We start from the raw sequence: 17,632 nt of genomic DNA on the forward strand, positions 1-17,632 counted from the left end.
GGCCATGGAGAAGCTTATGAGATGTTGAAGACAGATAGGATTTCAGAGGAAGCAGGTATTTAATTGAAGGATTTGTGGTTTGGTTAGGATTTGGTCAGAAACTTGAGGGTGTTTGTTGTGTGACTTGTTCAACAGCTTCCATAGTTTGAATTCTTTTTTTCTTCTCTGTGGTTGCTTGAGGAAGTTTGGAGTAGGTCTTTGGCACCCCTTAAATTGTGATGTGGACAATTCAACCATCAACCGAGAACCAATCTAAACTAGTCAAGCTCAAATTTTACCGGAAACAATGAACTATCTCTAGGCTCTTCGATTCGGTTCGATTCAGTTTGTTCATAAATTGAGCGTGAGAGAAAGAGACCTCATTTGCTAAAACCTTATTAGGTAGACGAAATGGAGAACAGTTTGGCAAATGCAAGACCTTATCAATGCTGTCTATGATGACCGAAATTACGAAATTGCCACTCGGATAGAGGGATTATTTAATTTTAGGGGAAGGGATCAAATTAGCAGATCAATTCTCCTCTTATCCAACTTGAATTTTGAATTATTTAATTTTAGGGGAAGGGATAAAATCTGAATTGAATTATTGATTTTATCCAACTTGATTGTTTTTTTTTATTTTGACTTATCTTATTTGCTTAGATCAACCACTTGCATGGTTAGATTATAAAGCTTGCATGGTCAACTCATTAGGTTCTCAATAAAGTGCACAATCAACTCTAAGGGCTTAGATCAATTTAGGCTTCAAAATCTCTTATTATTTTAAACTTTTATGATGGTTCTATTTTTATTTTTTATTTTTAGAAAAATGATGTATGTTTGAAAGTTCACAAGCCATAACATGTATCTAATTAATGATGCACAATAAATATAGGGTTTCACAATAACACACATTAATTTCACAAAATAAAAAATAGACTAGATGATTAACCAAATTAAAACACACTAAGAAGATATGATTCAAACTAGCATATCAATGTCAATTAGGATCTTCTATTCTTCTTATGTTGTCACTTGAAATCGACTGTTGCTTGTAATATGTCCAGTAGAATCATTCAATTTGGCGAAGAGAATTACTTGCATTGTCAATCTTCTTCATTCTTCTTTTGCCGACCATTGTTTCTTTTCTTTTGCCCTCCATCGTTCCTTCATTGCTTCTTCGAACCATCGTTTCCTCTTCTTCTTGTTCTTCTACTTGTTGCCAATATTTGTTTCTTTATTTCTTCTTTTGCCCATCGTCGTTCCTCTTCTTCTCCTTCTTCTTGTCGTCGTTTCTCATTTTTTTCCTTCCAAGTATCGTGATAACTGAAATGATAAACAATTATTAATCATGTATTATAATTTGCTTTGATAACATTAAATTGAGGATATGAATCTTGGTTTGATTTTTCAACCTTTGCACTACACTTTGATACATAGTCAAACATCCAAGTACAATAAAAGAACAAATAAATTTCATAATTTCTAATTTTTTTTGTATTTCAATATGTCCAATGGCTAAGCAAATGGTATGTCGTACATGGGATCAATTACTAATCATACAAGTTAGTATATTTCATATTACTATTAAGTTTTGTTGACAAACATATTATATCACTAATCATACAAGTCAGTTAATTTTTATTTAATTATCTAAGTAATAAGTTTATGCAGTAATGGTAAGTAACATCTAATAGGTAGAACAAACAAGGAAGAAGAGAATAAATAACTACTCTGATTGAAGCAATAATTAATCCAACAGTTATATATCGTTGGTACGAATAGAAGCATAGTAGTAGTAATTAAATGAAATCTACAACTAGGAGATGAAGATCACACTCACCTTTGCATCTTTGGGCAACCTTTAATTGTAAGCCTCCAAAGTTTTGTAAATACTTCTAAGTTGAATTCTAGCATTGGGCAAGCATATATGTACAAGACTTCAAGTGAATCCAATGCTACCAAAGTCGTCAAATTGTTGCAACTGTTAATTGTCATTTGACATAGAAGCTTCAACCTTTGCATACCCTGTGGCAAACACCTTAGCTCTTGGCACCCGACTATCTCTATTCTTTGAATGTTTTTGAGGTTGTCCCAACTGCAAAATTTAGCAGACCATATTGTCTCATTGTTCAACCATACTCTCATTGTTGTAGCATTAATAAGCATATCTATTTTCTTGAGTTTTGGGCACTGAATTAGTGTCAATTGCCTAAGCTTTGGAAAAAATTCATCATATTTTCTTTTTGGCACAGACCATTTCTCTAGCGTAAGCATTTCTGAGAAAGTGAGCTCTCTCAACCAAGGAAATTTGATGCCATCACCGTAAAATTTATTGTCTATGTGTTTTATTAAATCCATGCCACTTATTTCAAGCTTCTTGAGACGAGGAAGTTGACCGAGGAATGGTAATGTAGCACACCTCTTGAGATTGATGAGTCTGACCTCAACTAAAGAATCAAAACGAGCAAGTTGTTGTTTACTCATCCAAGTAGGGAATTCCACTCCCTTATAAGAAATGATCTCTAGCCTTTCCAAATGCATGTTGGGTCGGAGAGCTTCGAGTACCTGCAGTGATGTAGCTGATTCAGAACTCTTATTTGCTTCTTCACCACCCCAATGCAATGACAAGTTCAGAAGACTTTGTTGGGCCATCAACATTTCAGTTTGAGTCTCCTCTACTCGTTCTAGGTTCCGTAAACTTATATCTTGAAGATTTGTTAAAGCTTGCAACTGTGTGAGCCCAAAACCTCCATCGACACCCACAAATATTCCTGACAACTTACGAAGGTCAATTAATTGCTCGATCCCACGGGGAATTTGAGACAAGGATGCACATTTTGCTACGTTGAGGATTCTCAGTGATTTAAAACAGACCAAATCCTCTGGGAGCTTGCTGAGCCAACAACAACCTTCCACATCAAGCACTTCTAAGTTTTTGAGTCTGGTTATAGATTTTGGTAACCACTGAAGTTTGATGCAATAAGCTAGTTTCAAAATCTGCAATTTCTTAAGCTGATGGATTCGCTCAGATATCTTTTGAAGCTTTCCACAGTGAAGCAAACTTAAAATTCGCAAATTAGGTAGGTAAAAAAGTGATTTCGGAAGTAATTCCATCTTAAGCTTTGAAAGGTGGAGGTATCTCAAGTTAACCAACTTGCTAACTTCATTGGGTAGGCTTTGGATCATACTAGTTTCTACAACTAATATACGCAAATGTATGAGTCTTACCAACATCTTGTCGAGGAACTTCGATACTGCAGTTGCTGCTTTCGTTCGCCTTTTTTCATAAACTTGAAGTGTTATTTCCTCATCATCTTCTCCTTCTCCTTGTTGTAGAATCAATGCTATCAGCTTCTTGCTCACCTCAACTGGCATGGTCGGCAGTCGAAATGGTATCACTCTAGGATTAATTTTCAAACACAAATAACGACAATGCCTTGGAATAGTAGTTGAATCTTTGGGAACCTTCATATGCAAGGAGACCATCCTGGGTGACAGTAAATGCTGAAAATCCCAATGTAGTTATATATTTAAAAGATTCATCTCTTATGAGGCCTTCAAGTGGTATCAGGGATTCAACGATCAACATGTGTAAGATGACATCATAATCATTATCATTATCATCAGTATCAGAATCAAGTAGTTGACGGTATTGGAGTAATCGTACATGACAAATGGATAATTCATAATCCAAACGTTGGCATCAGCATTAACAACAAGTTGGTGATAGTTTTGAATTTTATGGCTTAACGATCCAAAAAGCTTTGCCCCAAAAGTTTGACCAGGCAACTTTGGGAAGTGTTGCTTAACAAATGGAATGAGCTCATCATTCTCTAATATGTCCTGCTTCGATGGGGTTGTCGTTGCTGCATGTCTCTTGAATAGTTCTAGCCATGCATCCTCCGATAAGGGATCCAAGCAGTATGTTGTAATATCCTTCATCCCATACAGAAAACCCATATCACTTACTTTTGCTTCTGTTGATGATTTGTCGATGATCAAGACTCCACTTCCTGGCCCGCCCACACGCAACAAGAAGTTCTTCAATTCATTCCACTCTGGTTGCATCAAACTTTCCAAACTTTCACAACAAAGCACCAACAAGTATCTGCTCCCATCGAGTTGTTCATTAAGATATTCCCACATGGCTGGTAGCGGCAGGTCTAGCTGTAATTTCTGATCACAATATTCTTCCTTGTTTATGGACCTTACAAATTCATTTCCGATTATATTAATCATCTTGAATGCCGAAACCCAGGGTAGATCCACCCAAATGCGATGATGAAATTGTTGGCGAACCCAAGTGTGGTGGTAGATCATATGCGCCAAGGTCGTCTTCCCAACCCCTAGTTTGCCAACTATGACAATGGCAAACGGGTTGTTATCATCGCCATTGTTGTTGGATGATACTAGTTGTTGTTCAAAGATTGCAATGAGTTTCTCTAGATCTTTTCCTCTCTACCCACCACCTCATTTTTTAGGACAATTGAGAAGTCTTCTCGGAGTGGGTTCATAGAAGCCATAGGATCCCTCCGAAGACCCATTGCAGATCCTCTCAGCACAAGAGAATTCAAGTGGCACAACATCTCTTTCAGCTCCACTAGAATAACATGGCGAAAGCGCACCTCAATGGAACGATGCAAACTTGCTTCCCAATCCATGATTCGACTGAGCAACTCTCCCACATCTGTAACTGCTGCAGCCACATCTGTCTTCCAATCTGCAAATTCTGCAGGCACATCTATCTTCGAATCTGCAAATTCTATAGGCACATCTATATATCCTACCCAACATCTGCCAATTTGAAAATCATTTACAACATTCCCATCTCAGGGATAACGATCATTGAATTGATAGCCCAAAGGCTATCACAAAGCATGTCCAAGTGGTTTTGGATACACAGCAAGCGGCCTTGTACCATCATGGCAGGCGATGGTAGCACCTGCAGCAATAGATGCTTCAATTCAAGAACACCGCCATGTATAATTTCTTCAACCTCTTATTTTCTTTGCTAGTGAATGAGTTTAGGCAATGGCAGAGAGAGAGAGATCGGATGGTAAATAACATCTAATTGGTAGAAACAAACAACAAATAAGGAAGAAGAGAATAAATAACTAGTTTGATTGAAGCATAGGAGCAAGTAAATGAATCTACAAGAAGATGAAGATCATACTCACATTTGCATCTTTGGGCAATCTTTAATTGTAAGCCACATAAGTTTTGTAAATGCTTCGAGGTTGAATGCTAGCATTGGGCAAGCATATATGCGCAAGACATCAAGTGAATCCAATGCTACCAAAGTCGTCAAATTGTTGCAGCTGTTAATTGTCATATCAGTTAGATGCTTTAAGCTTTGCATACCCTGTGGTAGACACCTTAGCTCTTGACACCCGACTATCTCTATTTTTCTAATGTATTGGAGGAGGTTCCAATTGCAAAATTCAACAGACCATATTGTCTTATTGTTCAACCACACTCTCATTCTAAAAAAATATTCACATAAGAACCAAGATCTATTTCCTTGAGTTTTGGGCACTGAATTAGTGTCAATTGTTTAAGCTTTAAAAAATTTTTAGTATTTTCCCTTTTCGGCACAGACCATTTCTCTAGTGCAAGCATTTCTGAGAAAGTGAGCTCTGTCAACATAGGAAATATGTTGCCATCGCCGTAAAATGTATCGTCTATGTGTTTTATTAAATCCATTCCACTTATCTCAAGCTTCTGAAGACGAGGAAGTTGACCAAGTGATGGTAATGTAGAACACCTCCTGAGATTGATGAGTCTGACCTCAACTAAAGAATCAAAACGAACAAGTTGTTGTTTACTCATCCAAGTAGGGAATTCCACTCCCTTATAAGAAATGATCTCTAGCTTTTCCAAATGCATGTTGGGTCGGAGAGCTTCGAGTACCTGCAGTGGTGTAGCTGATTCAGAACTCTCATTTGTTTCTTCACCACCCCAATGCAATGACAAAGTCCGAAGACTTTGTTGGCCCATCAACACTTCAGTTTGAGTCTCCTCTGCTCGTTCTAGGTTTCGTAATCTTATTTCTTGAAGATTTGTTAAAGCTTGCAACTGTGCGAGCCCAAAACCTCCATCGACACCCACGAATATTCCTAACAACTTACGAAGGTCAATTAATTGCTCGATCCCATAAGGAATTTGAGACAAGGATGCACATTTTGCTACGTTGAGGATTCTCAGTGATTTAAAACAGACCAAATCCTCTGGGAGCTTGCTGAGCCAACAACAACCTTCCACATCAAGCACTTCTAAGTTTTTGAGTCTCATTATAGATTTTGGTAACTGCTGAAGTTTGATGCAATAAGCTAGTTTCAAAATCTGCAATTTCTTAAGCTCATGGATTCCTTCAGATATCTTTTGAAGCTTTTCACAGTGAAGCAAACTTAAAATTCGCAAATTAGGTAGGTAAAAAAGTGATTTCGGAAGTAATTCCATCTTAAGCTTTGAAAGGTGGAGGTATCTCAAGTTAACCAACTTGCTAACTTCATTGGGTAGCCTTTGGATCATACTAGTTTCTACAACTAATATACGCAAATGTATGAGTCTTACCAACATCTTGTCGAGGAACTTTGATATTGCAGTTGCTGCTTTAGTTCGCCTTTTTTCATAAACTTGAAGTGTTATTTCCTCATCATCTTCTGCCTCATCTTCGCCTTCTTGTAAAATCAATGCTATCAGCTTCTTGCTCACCTCAACTGGCATGGTCGGCAGTCGAAATGGTATCGCTCTAGGATTAATTTTCAAACACAAATAGCGACAATGCCTTGGAATAGTAGTTGAATCTTTGGGAACCTTCATATGCAAGTAGACCATCCTGGGAATCAGTATTGCTGATAATCCCAATGTAATATATATTTTTAAAAAATCTTCATCTCCAGCCAACCTGCTTGAGGCCTTCAGCTGGTATCAGGTATTCAAGATCAACATGTGTGAGATGACATCATAATCATTATCACTATCAGTATCAGCATCAAACAGGTGTTGATATTGGAGTAATCGTACGATGAAAAGTGGCCAATTCCTAAGCATATAAATTCCTTATGGTATAACAGGTAAGGGATGAAAGTGTTGCCTGAATATTATGGCTTAACGATCCAAAAAGCTTTGCCCCAAAAGTTTGACCAATCAAGTTTTGAAAGTGTTGCTTAGCAAATGGAATAAGCTCATCGTTCTCTGGGATCGTCGTTGCTTTCTGTCTCATGAATAATTCCAGCCATGCATCCTCAGATAAGGAATTTAAGCAGTATGTTGTAACATCCTTCGCCCCATTTAGAAAACCCATATCACTTACTGATTCTTCTGTTGATGATTTGAGGATGACCAAGACTGCACTTCCTGGCCCGCCCACACACAACAGGATGTTCTTCAACTCATTCCACTCTTGTTGCGTCAAACTAGCCAAATCTTCACAATGAAGCACCAACAAGAATCTACTTCCATCGAGTTGTTCATTAATATATTTCCACATAGCTTGTAGCGGCAGCTCTAGATGTAATTTCTGATCACAATATTCTTCTTCATTGTTTATAGACCTTGCAAATGCTTTTCCGATTATATTAATCATCTTGAATGTCGAAACAGGAGGTAGATCCACCCAAATGCGATGATGAAATTGTTGACGAATCCAAGTGTGGTGGTAGATTATATGTGCCAAGGTCGTCTTCCCAACCCCTTTTTCGCCAACTATGACAATCACAAACGGGTTGCTATCATCGCCATTGTTGTTGGACGGACTAGTTGTTGTTGTTGTTGTTGTTGTTGTTGAAAGATTGCGATGAGTTTCTCGAGATCTTCCTCTCTCCCACCACCTCATTTTGAAGGATCATTGAGTAGTCTTCTCGGAGTGGGTTCATGGAACCCAGGGGATTTCTATGAAGACCCATTGCAGTTCCTCTGAGCACAAGAGAATTCAAGTTGCACAACATTTCGTTCAGCTCCACTAGAATACCATGGCGAAAGTGCACCTGTTGGGTGTTGCCCAGAATGAAACAATGCAAACTTGCTTCCCAATTCAAGATTCGATCGAGCAACTCTTCCACATCGATGACTGTTGCAGCCACATCTCTCTCCCAATCTGCGAATTCTGCCGGCACATCTAGCATCCAATCTAACTTCATCCATCGTAAATAATCGTTATACTGCACTCCCATATCTGGGATGACGATCATTGAATTGATAGCCCAAAGGCTATCACAGACCATGGCCAAGTGGTTTTGGATACACAACAAGCGGCCTTGTTCCATCATGGCAGGCGATGGTAGCACCTCCAGCAATAGATGCTTCAATTCCACCAACACAAACATGATTTCTTCTGCTTCTTATTTTCTTTGCTATTGAATGGGTTTATGCAATGGTGGAGACGATCGATGATGATAGTGAAGCAAACTAGTTTTGATATGTACATCAGCATCTTTCATTTGCCATAGCCACAAGCAAAGCAAAGTATTCTCTTTTTTTTTACCTCTTTTTTTTTTTATAGGTAAAGCAAAGTATTCTTTTGCTCATAGTAAAATATTAACACGATAGCAAATCTTTATTAAAGAATTCCATGCTACATGATAGCAAAATTTTGAGATCTCAGAAATCTTGATGATAGAAGCTCCTTTCACAAGAATCGTCAGAATAAATTCCAATCCCCGGACCAATAGTGCAATGGTAGAACATCTAGGTTGTAACCAGGATTCGTGGTTCGATCCCTAGCTATGACGTATTTGCAAGAATTTTCTTCTAAATAGAGAACGCTCTAAATGGAGAACGCAATCAAAAGATGTTGGACATCTAGATTGAATCCACGAGACTGACGGATTTATCATTTTTTTGTCAGAATAAATTCCAAATTTATTGTCATGAATCAACTGTAAACGCAAGAAAGAAAGAAGAATTTAACTGTAAACGAACTATAGGACGAACTAGGATTCTTTATCAGGCAACGACAGGTTGGCAATTCGGCGACCACATGATGTCTTCGAGCGCCGGCCGGAGCTCGTCGGCGCAGAACTTCTGGTACTCCACCGTGTCGCCGTCGTCCTTCCTCACCTCCACCACGAGCACAGATTCCGCCAGCGCGAAGAATTGCGCGGCGATCGCCAGCCTCCCCGTCCTCCCCTTGTCCTCTCCCTCCATCCACACCCCGCCGGCGCCGCTCTTCGTCACCCGCAACTTCCCCGACGTGCTCGCCGCTACGCTCTCCAGCTTCGACACCACAGTGCTCGCCGGCTCCTTCGTCGTGAACCTCATCCCTTCTTTCCTCGCCCCTTCGAACAGAGGAGAAAGGTTGAAGCCCTCGGAGAAGGATATCAAGTGGAAAGCGTTCAGCTTCTCTGGCTCCTCCGCCAGATGCGCCGCAATCGGTTCTTCCTCGCATTGCTCTGGTTTCTGCGGGGCGGATTTGTTGAACCACGAAGACTCCATGAGCTTCGCGAGGGTGATTCTGGTGTTGGGATTTGGGTCGAGCAGCTTGACGATGATGCGACGGGCACCAGGAGAAATCCAGGGAGGGCACTGGAAATCACCGCGGCAGATCTTTTTGTACATCGCCATGACGTTGTCATCTCGGAACGGCAAGAATCCGGCGAGGAGGACGAAGAGAATGACGCCGCAGGCCCACACGTCGGTCTTGGCCCCGTCGTAGCCCCTTTGGAGTAGCACCTCCGGGGCGACGTACGCAGGCGTGCCGCACAAGGTGTGGAGGAGCCGATCTGCTCCAGCGGGATCGGTCAGGGCGCTGAGCCCAAAATCAGCCACTTTGAGATCGTCGTTCTCGTCGAGGAGGAGGTTTTCCAGCTTGAGATCGCGGTGGTAGACGCCGCGCCGGTGGCAGAAATCGACGGCGGAGATCAGCTGACGGAAATACCGGCGCGCGGCGGACTCGCCGAGGCGCCCGCCGCGGGAGACGCGGGCGAAGAGCTCGCCACCGCGGACGAGCTCCATCGCGAGGTAGATCTTGGATCGGGTGGCCATGACCTCGTGGAGCGCGACCACGTTGGGGTGGCGGACCATCCGCATGGCGGAGATCTCGCGCTTAAGATGATCCATCATCCCTGCGCGGACGACGGTCGCCTTGTCCACCACCTTGACCGCCACGCTCCGCCCGGAGCAGAGATCGCGGGCGAGGTGGACTTTCCCGAAGGAACCGCGGCCCAGAACGCGGCCGAGCTCATAGCGGCCTTGGAGGACGCCGCCGCCACCACCGCAGTCCTCCATCGCCAAGGCAACAAAAAGAGGGACCTTTCAAACTTTCAATCCTCGAAGAACTTCCGTCCGGCGAGCCGCCTCTCGCAGCAGGGAGATTAGATGCCAACTGTGTCCTCCCCATATTTCTGCATCCCCGTGGCTAGACTTGGACGGCGAGAACTCTGTCGAGAAGAAGCGGCGGCGGCGGCGGCGGCGGCGGCGGCGGCGGCGGCTGCGGCGGCGGCGGCGGTGGCGGTGTGCGTGTGGGTGAGCTCTGCTCCGCAGGCCTGCTTTATACGGAGGAAAGAGGCGGCCGCAGGAAGAGGGCAGGAAGAAGAGGAGGTGAAATCTGGACCATGGGATTCAGATCCAACGGTAGAGAGGAAGGAAGGAAGGATCCGGGATGGTGTGAGCACGCGCAACTTCTGACCGTGGAAACGGCGTGGTGAATTTCGCTTGATGACGTGGGAGAATCCCTACCGTCAGATTGATCTCATCATTTAGGTCAAGGCGGTGAGTTGGATGTTAACGTTCTGGTTGCATCCAGTGAATCCTCCAACTGGTAACAACTAGTGGGAGACTTTAAATTGACTTCCTTAAATTAAAAAAATATTAAATTTAAGTTTTATGCATTTATTTATTTTTTTAATAATTTAATAAATTGAATACACATCTCATTAATGAAGAAAATTGGTGTAATAGTGACATTTTGACAAGGACAAATCGCACCTACTCCACTGGTAAAATTTTCGTTTGGAACTTGGCTTTGTTTTCCATCGACATATACTACATTACATTACATGCACGTGAATGAAATTACATGTCGCATCAAATTTGTCTTTCAAAATCAGAGATGAGTTATTGACTTTTAGTGCCTTGAATCTAAACCAACTATAAACAAAGAGCAACTATAAACAAAGATATAAACAAAGATATAATATAACACATTACATATCTGATCTCATTTTCACAAAGTATAAATTATATATACTGTATTTTCACGTAATCTATCATTTTTCATAAATAAAAATTAGTAACAAATTTAAATCCAATTAAAAATATATAGACTATATAATAGATTTGGGTCTTATCTCCATGTAATATAGTGTCATATTATATTTTTACAATGTTATATTTTCATGCAATCTATAATTTCTCATAAACAAATCTTTATTAATATAAATATAATAAATGATATAAAACTTGGTGTTTAAGGAAAGATTGTGCAATGTTTTTTTTATAGGTGAAAAAGAAAGAAATTCAATTAAAAATATATGAAAATGCAACATAAAATGTGGAGAGAAGACCAAGGTTCTTTTACTTTGAATTTATAGTAAACATTTTTTTGAATTCACTTTGGCACTAAATGTGGAATCCTTCCCTTATTCTATCAAAATCTTTAAATTGCCCATGACATGGTCAGATGAGATTAGACAATTCTTTTTCATTAGTTCCTCTAGAGTCGATTAGTCTCAGCACTAAGGGTGGAAGTAGTGCATAATATCAAGTGAGGCGATGAGTGAAGTTGACACTGTCAGCACGACGCTAGGCAAGGTAGAGATGCGACATGGACTTTCTGAGTACTTTGCAAGTCTCTGGACCTCTCACCGCAACCCCATATCAAGAGCGTATCCGCAACGTCGGCAATCCTTAAATCGGTGTTGGAACCATCCACGATGTATTGACCGGGAATTGATAAACCCCGACACCTGAGTGTGAAGTAGCGCATAATGTTGAGTGAAGCAATGGGCAAAGCAAGGCGAGGTGAGGCATGAGCAAGGCAGAGATGCGACTTGGGCACAATGAAACAAGTGGAGTGGAAGTGAGTTTGTATGAGCTAAGGTTAATCCCTTTTATCTCCTTCTTGCTCTCTCTATAAAAGAAAAATGAAGTAGACACATTGAACAAGATCCCTGCCTCTCTTCCTCTCCTCTCTCTCTCTTCTATGTTTCTTCCCCTACAGTAGATACATTGAATAAAAGAACAATGATACACTACATGAAAAATATAGTATGAAACTCAATACACACATGCAATTATGTAATGTAGAACCACATCCATACAATTGAGTGTGTCATGTTGAATTTCATACTATATTTTTCATATAGCGTATTATTTTTCGAATAAAATCCCTATGTTGCTCGCACTAGGTGCAGATCCAGCAAAGATTTAATATTATACTTTGGAAAGCACAGCTACAGCTTCTCAATCGACTTATGCAGTTGGTAAGCCAGTGATAGTGTTTGCCAACAGAGTATGGCTCCACCATGCATCTATCAGTCATCTGTAAGGATGGTGTCTGTGTCTATCTTTCTCGTATCGATCTTTCTCACGAGAGGAGCGAGAACTATGGTATTCGCTGCGATCTGCGAGAAAGATTCACAAAAAGGCCAAGTAAAACTCTACATTCATATACAACAGGACATTTTTACAAAGAGCTCAGAAATGTACCTCGCGAAGAGTGATGCCTCAATTTCTCTGAATGCCCTGAAAAAGATGAGAAACATAAAATGGATCAAAGAACAATTCATGTTAATTACTGCAGGAACCTGCACTGATGGAAGTTTAAATGTTCACAAAATAATCACTAAAAAATAAAATTATCTGCTATACCCTTGGCACGATGATGTCTTCGCTCTCTTTCATGCTCTAGATCCTTGTCTCTCTCTCTATCCCTGTCCAAGTCTCGACTCCTACCATCATAATCAGAATCCCGTCCCCTGCTATCACGTTCTCTGGTCTTTGTCCTCTCCCTATCTCTGTCACGGTTCCTATCTACATCAACCTTCTGATCAATCTTTGATGCTTTTACAGTTGTTTCTTTTGGCAAACTACCATCAGGAGTCGGAGCTTTGGACTTGGGAGTAGATGTTTCCTTGGGTTCACCATTGAGTAGACTCTCCTACCAAAGAACATGTGGTAGTCTGTTAATGACAGCCACAATTCATGTTAGTTTACAGAATCTAAGTACAGAAGCTGCTTCGATTCAATACCTTGTGAACTTGAGCCTGTTGGTCTGGATTTTTACTTCTTGAAGTGAAAGAATCATTATCTTTATAGACTGCAATACATTGTGCCTTAGGAAGACTGTAGAGATGTGCAAGAACTCTACAAACCTCATCGATCCCAGCTTTGTCTGCATCAAAAACTTCCCACCAGGGTGGGCTTTCAGGAAGGGGGACCTGGAACCTGCGGACTGCAGCATATACAACACCACATGCTACCACTTCGCTCTTGAAACGCACACAAAGGGTTGTCCGCAAACTAGTAGGTACAAAGAAAATATTGTTTAGTCAAAAACCATATATTTCAAATAGAATGAAGAATAGGCAGTCTTGATGAGGAAAAGAAAAACAAAACAAACAGAACTTAGTGATATCATAAGAAGCATTGTGAAAAAGAAGAATATACACTTTGAAAAATAAGAATGTTTATATTGTTTTTTCTCGTCCTTTTAGTTAAAGAGGCATCAATTGCCCATGCTATTGGATTTAGTCCCACATAAGACAATTAACATTACTATTAGTGACTGGGTATGATTACTAGTGAATTGGCAAGAAGGAAAATATGAGGCAAGAGCAGGTAAAGTGACAAAAAGATGTCAGACATAAATGAAATAAATTGCTCCATATGTAATTTTGGAAACCATAAAGATATCATCTTACAAAGTCCTTTGTCTTTTGCCTTTCCAACCAACCAACTTTCAATTTATCTTCCATCCAAGTAATCAGTTACCATGAAAGACAACAACCATATGGTTGTATGTCAATCCATTACCATGTAATTACTCAAAGAAGTCTCAAACTACATCATTCCCGAAATCCTTGCTATACCAAATTCAAGCTGAATTGTCCCTAGTGGTCATGTCATCTATACCAACCTCACTCCCTCATATTGGTTAATCTTCAAATGAGAAGAAAGAATACAGACTGTTCAAGACAAGTATACGATAGGAATTAAACAAATAACTAACTAAACTAGGATGAAGTTTGTGTTTTGAATTAAACAAATAACTAACTAAACTAAAAAAAAAAAGAGGCTAGCTTGTAAAAATTATCATATGTTATTTATTAAATCAAGTTTTTCATTCACTATGACAAACTTGAAACTCAACTAACTAGATTAGCTCCCATAAACTTTTAAGCTGATCTAATATTCTAGAACAACCTTGTTCAGAATTTAGCACTTGTTGAGATGCATTTAACTTCTAATAGGAAAACTATGTTCTAGAAGTTATTTGTTAAAGCAAATTCTTCTACTGCATTTCACGACTACTTATCTATCTAGTTCCTCTAATACATTGACTAATTTTTTAGTTTAAAAAACAAAGTACTAAGATGGGACACATCTACAGCCATTCAGGACAATGATACCCTCAATCAGAATGCAAATCTATTAAACATTTAAAATACATGCCCGGGCAACTCAAAACTAAAATTTCATAGTTGTAGATGGCAGCTATATCATAATTTTATACTTGTGAATGCTTTATATAGATCAGATGATGTGTCAGAAATATATAAAACTTGTTAAAATGCACTTAACTTTCAAAAGGTATTCCCAGATATCTCAAAGAAGAATTTTTTATTTGTAGCTGACAGCCTATGTATATAATATGGCAACTTAAACCTGTGAATTCTCTATTATAAATCAGTTAATGTATCTGGAATATGCAAATGAAATAATAAAAAAATGATACGAGTACAGCAAATCAACTTTATATTGAAAATATTTCTAGAGCATGAAACATACGGAAATAAAAAGAATATCATCAATTTCAATGCAATAGCTAACTTTCAAGCCTTTACTGAACATCAACACTCTTTCAGATGAAAGAACTGCATAGTACCTGTCGTTGGCCAGATTCCAGGCTTCTTGCCTCATCTCAGGAGAAGCATCAAGTGTTGCTAGATAGTTAGATATGAACTTGTGAGGATGTTCAACCTGGCAAATAAAGCCCATTTCTTTCAGTAAATGTCCCTCAGTCCTAACCAAATCATTCTTCAACTCTGTATATTTCTGTTGCAAGAAAAATAAAGAAAATAATATATGAGAAAAATCTCATTAATTAGCAGAACAAAGCACTAAACAGAGAAACACTTGCACTTGCCTTAGAATGGAAATCAAAAGGCTCTATTGGCAAATTTTCCCTTCTACATTCCATTCTATGGAAGACAACAATAATATGCTTTGCTTTCTTGGGGCACTCCTCCAACTTTGATGCTAACCATACACAACTCGCAGCAACCCTCTGATAATTCACAAAAAGCAAATTCCATAAGGTGAGAGATATAATTATAAAATATCCTAAACAAAAAATGAAAATTTGAACCTTGAGATTCACACCTTAACGCTGAAGCGAGCAAAGGACTTCTTGCAGTAGAAACGATGGAAAAGGACCTGCCCAGTTGCCATTACGGCTTGTGGCAGTTTAAGAAGAATGCCACTCTCTTGGATAAGGTCACACCCATAAATTCGTAATGTGGTTTCTGTCTCTTCATGGATGCCATCTTTTCTTGATGGTGAACTCTTCAACTGCTCTTCAGTGAGGTAGAAGGTGTCAATCCCAGTATATATCATCCTATGAAATTTCAAATAGTTATTATAACTGGATCAGCAAAAATCTTTCATTACAACATCAAAATTACTAAATATAGATTTGGCAACAATTTCATGTCCAATCGAGTTAGAGATACAAAATGGAGAATCATCCAACTACTGGAAACCAAAGAAATTACTTTGTTTACAGAGAATAAAAAAGTACATCGTCTGGAACACTGACACAATTTCAAATTCAGTATGGAGCTTAAATGGACAGGTTAGTTAGACGATTGCTTCATCAATGGATGGTCATACTGTCATACGTGGTTATGAGAGTGACAAGAGAGGATCAAAGTAGAAGAACAGCACGACATCAGGAAACAAATCAAATCTAACAACCAACTTGGAAGGGGATAAACAGAAACACCAAAAACCCTAGAGAGAGAAGATAGAACATAAAACAAAACAAAACTATGCTTTTCGGTAGACAAATCAAATACCAAAAATAGCAGATTGTAGAAAGTGGACGTCGCACCTGTAGATATCTATCTAGAGTGTGTCGCGGCCGCAGACAAAAACAAACTTGGCCGTCGCCCCTGCTTTCTCCGTTCGCAGGTGACCTAAAAGAATATCCGAGTGACGGCGTGGAGGTTTACCGGCGGGGCTTGGGAAGCGCAGAGGTACTTGGGTACCGCCGGCGAAGATCACGGCGACAGCGAACTGCAGAGATTGGGAAATTCAACCGTAACCGGAGCGAGATTGAATTCCACTGCAGCATAAATAGGATGCAAAAATTCCGTTAAAACCAACCGAATTAAAAATTCTGTTAGGTTATTTCGGTTATTAAATTAAATCATTTCGAATTTTATTTTAAAATTTTTTATTTGATTAAATTGAATAAAAGAATTAATTAAATTAATTTAAAAAAATTTTCTAATTAAAAATTAAAAAATTTTTAATTTAACAATTTTAATTAATTTGATTAAAAATTAAATTAATTGATATTTTATTGATTTAATTTATTTAATTTTTATTTAAAAATTTAATCTTTAATTAGTTTAAAAAAATTTAATTTGATTTGATTTTGATAAATTTAACTCGTAGAACTGAATTCTGATTCAATTTTAATGTGAATACATCCTTCTTTGCCATCCTATTTGTACTACAAAAATAAAGTTTTATAGTCACAAGTATTGTGCTGCGTTTCTTGGATGGGTAAACACTAAGTAGAAGAAGAAGAATACTTTTCTTTTCCTTCCAGATATCCCACCCAATTGATTATATAAGTGTTTAGAGAGTTTAGTTAATCAAATTGAATTTTATAAAAAAAGATTGTTTTCAAAAATATATTCACAAAGAATTAATTAATCATATTAAAGAATTTGATTCATTTTTTACTTTATTAATATAAATAAATAAATGATATAAAACTTGGTGTTTAGGAAAGATTGTGCAATGTGATGTTTTTTTATAGGTGAAAAAGAAAGATAACTTACTTGGATAGATATTAAATCTAAATCAAATTGCAATTAAACGTAAACTATCCATTTAGGGATAGATGATTTGTCTTAGGCTATTGTATTTAGGTAGGGATGTCAATTCGAGTAAGTCAGATGAGTTCGGATCAAGTTGATGGTGATGAATCAGGTTTTTGTCATCAAATTTTGACGACCAAAAAAATATTTTATCATAGTTTCATGAAAAAAAATCTATTGTAAAATTGTAACAAATAATTATTTCATAGTTAATTTACGATAAAATATTTTTTTATCATAAATTTACGATAAATTTTGTGATAAAAAATTTTTGACAACAAAATTTGCGAAACAAAACACAGGAAGATTACTCATTTTTTCACCTTGGAAATCATTGCCAAACTTTAAATTTTATTGCTCCTCTTTGAATCACTCTT

General features: G+C 38.6%; 2 protein-coding genes and 1 pseudogene across 2 annotated transcripts; all 3 read right to left on the reverse strand.

Annotated features, from left to right (window-relative positions):
* Positions 1-1,148: 1,148 nt before the first annotated feature.
* LOC141821522 (uncharacterized) lies at positions 1,149-8,422 on the reverse strand (annotated as a pseudogene).
* A 91-nt stretch (positions 8,423-8,513) lies between these two features.
* LOC141818623 (CBL-interacting protein kinase 6-like) lies at positions 8,514-10,428 on the reverse strand. Its single transcript, XM_074706082.1, has one exon. It carries the CDS (start codon positions 10,207-10,209, stop codon positions 8,929-8,931), a length of 1,281 nt encoding a protein of 426 aa, XP_074562183.1. The 5' UTR covers positions 10,210-10,428; the 3' UTR covers positions 8,514-8,928.
* A 1,830-nt stretch (positions 10,429-12,258) lies between these two features.
* Positions 12,259-15,759, reverse strand: LOC141818631 (cyclin-L1-1). The gene is made up of 7 exons (XM_074706087.1): positions 15,526-15,759; positions 15,290-15,430; positions 15,029-15,198; positions 13,173-13,443; positions 12,793-13,081; positions 12,631-12,666; positions 12,259-12,545 (listed from the first exon to the last, which is right to left on the reverse strand). The coding sequence occupies exons 1-7, from the start codon at positions 15,757-15,759 to the stop codon at positions 12,460-12,462; spliced, it is 1,227 nt and encodes a 408-aa protein (XP_074562188.1). The 3' UTR covers positions 12,259-12,459.
* Between the last annotated feature and the right edge of the window lie 1,873 nt (positions 15,760-17,632).

The sequence above is a fragment of the Curcuma longa genome, chromosome 2, assembly GCF_044706935.1.
Source record: "Curcuma longa cultivar G26 ecotype Majalengka, Jawa Barat chromosome 2, ITB_CL_G26_1.1, whole genome shotgun sequence".
NCBI lineage: Eukaryota > Viridiplantae > Streptophyta > Magnoliopsida > Zingiberales > Zingiberaceae > Curcuma > Curcuma longa.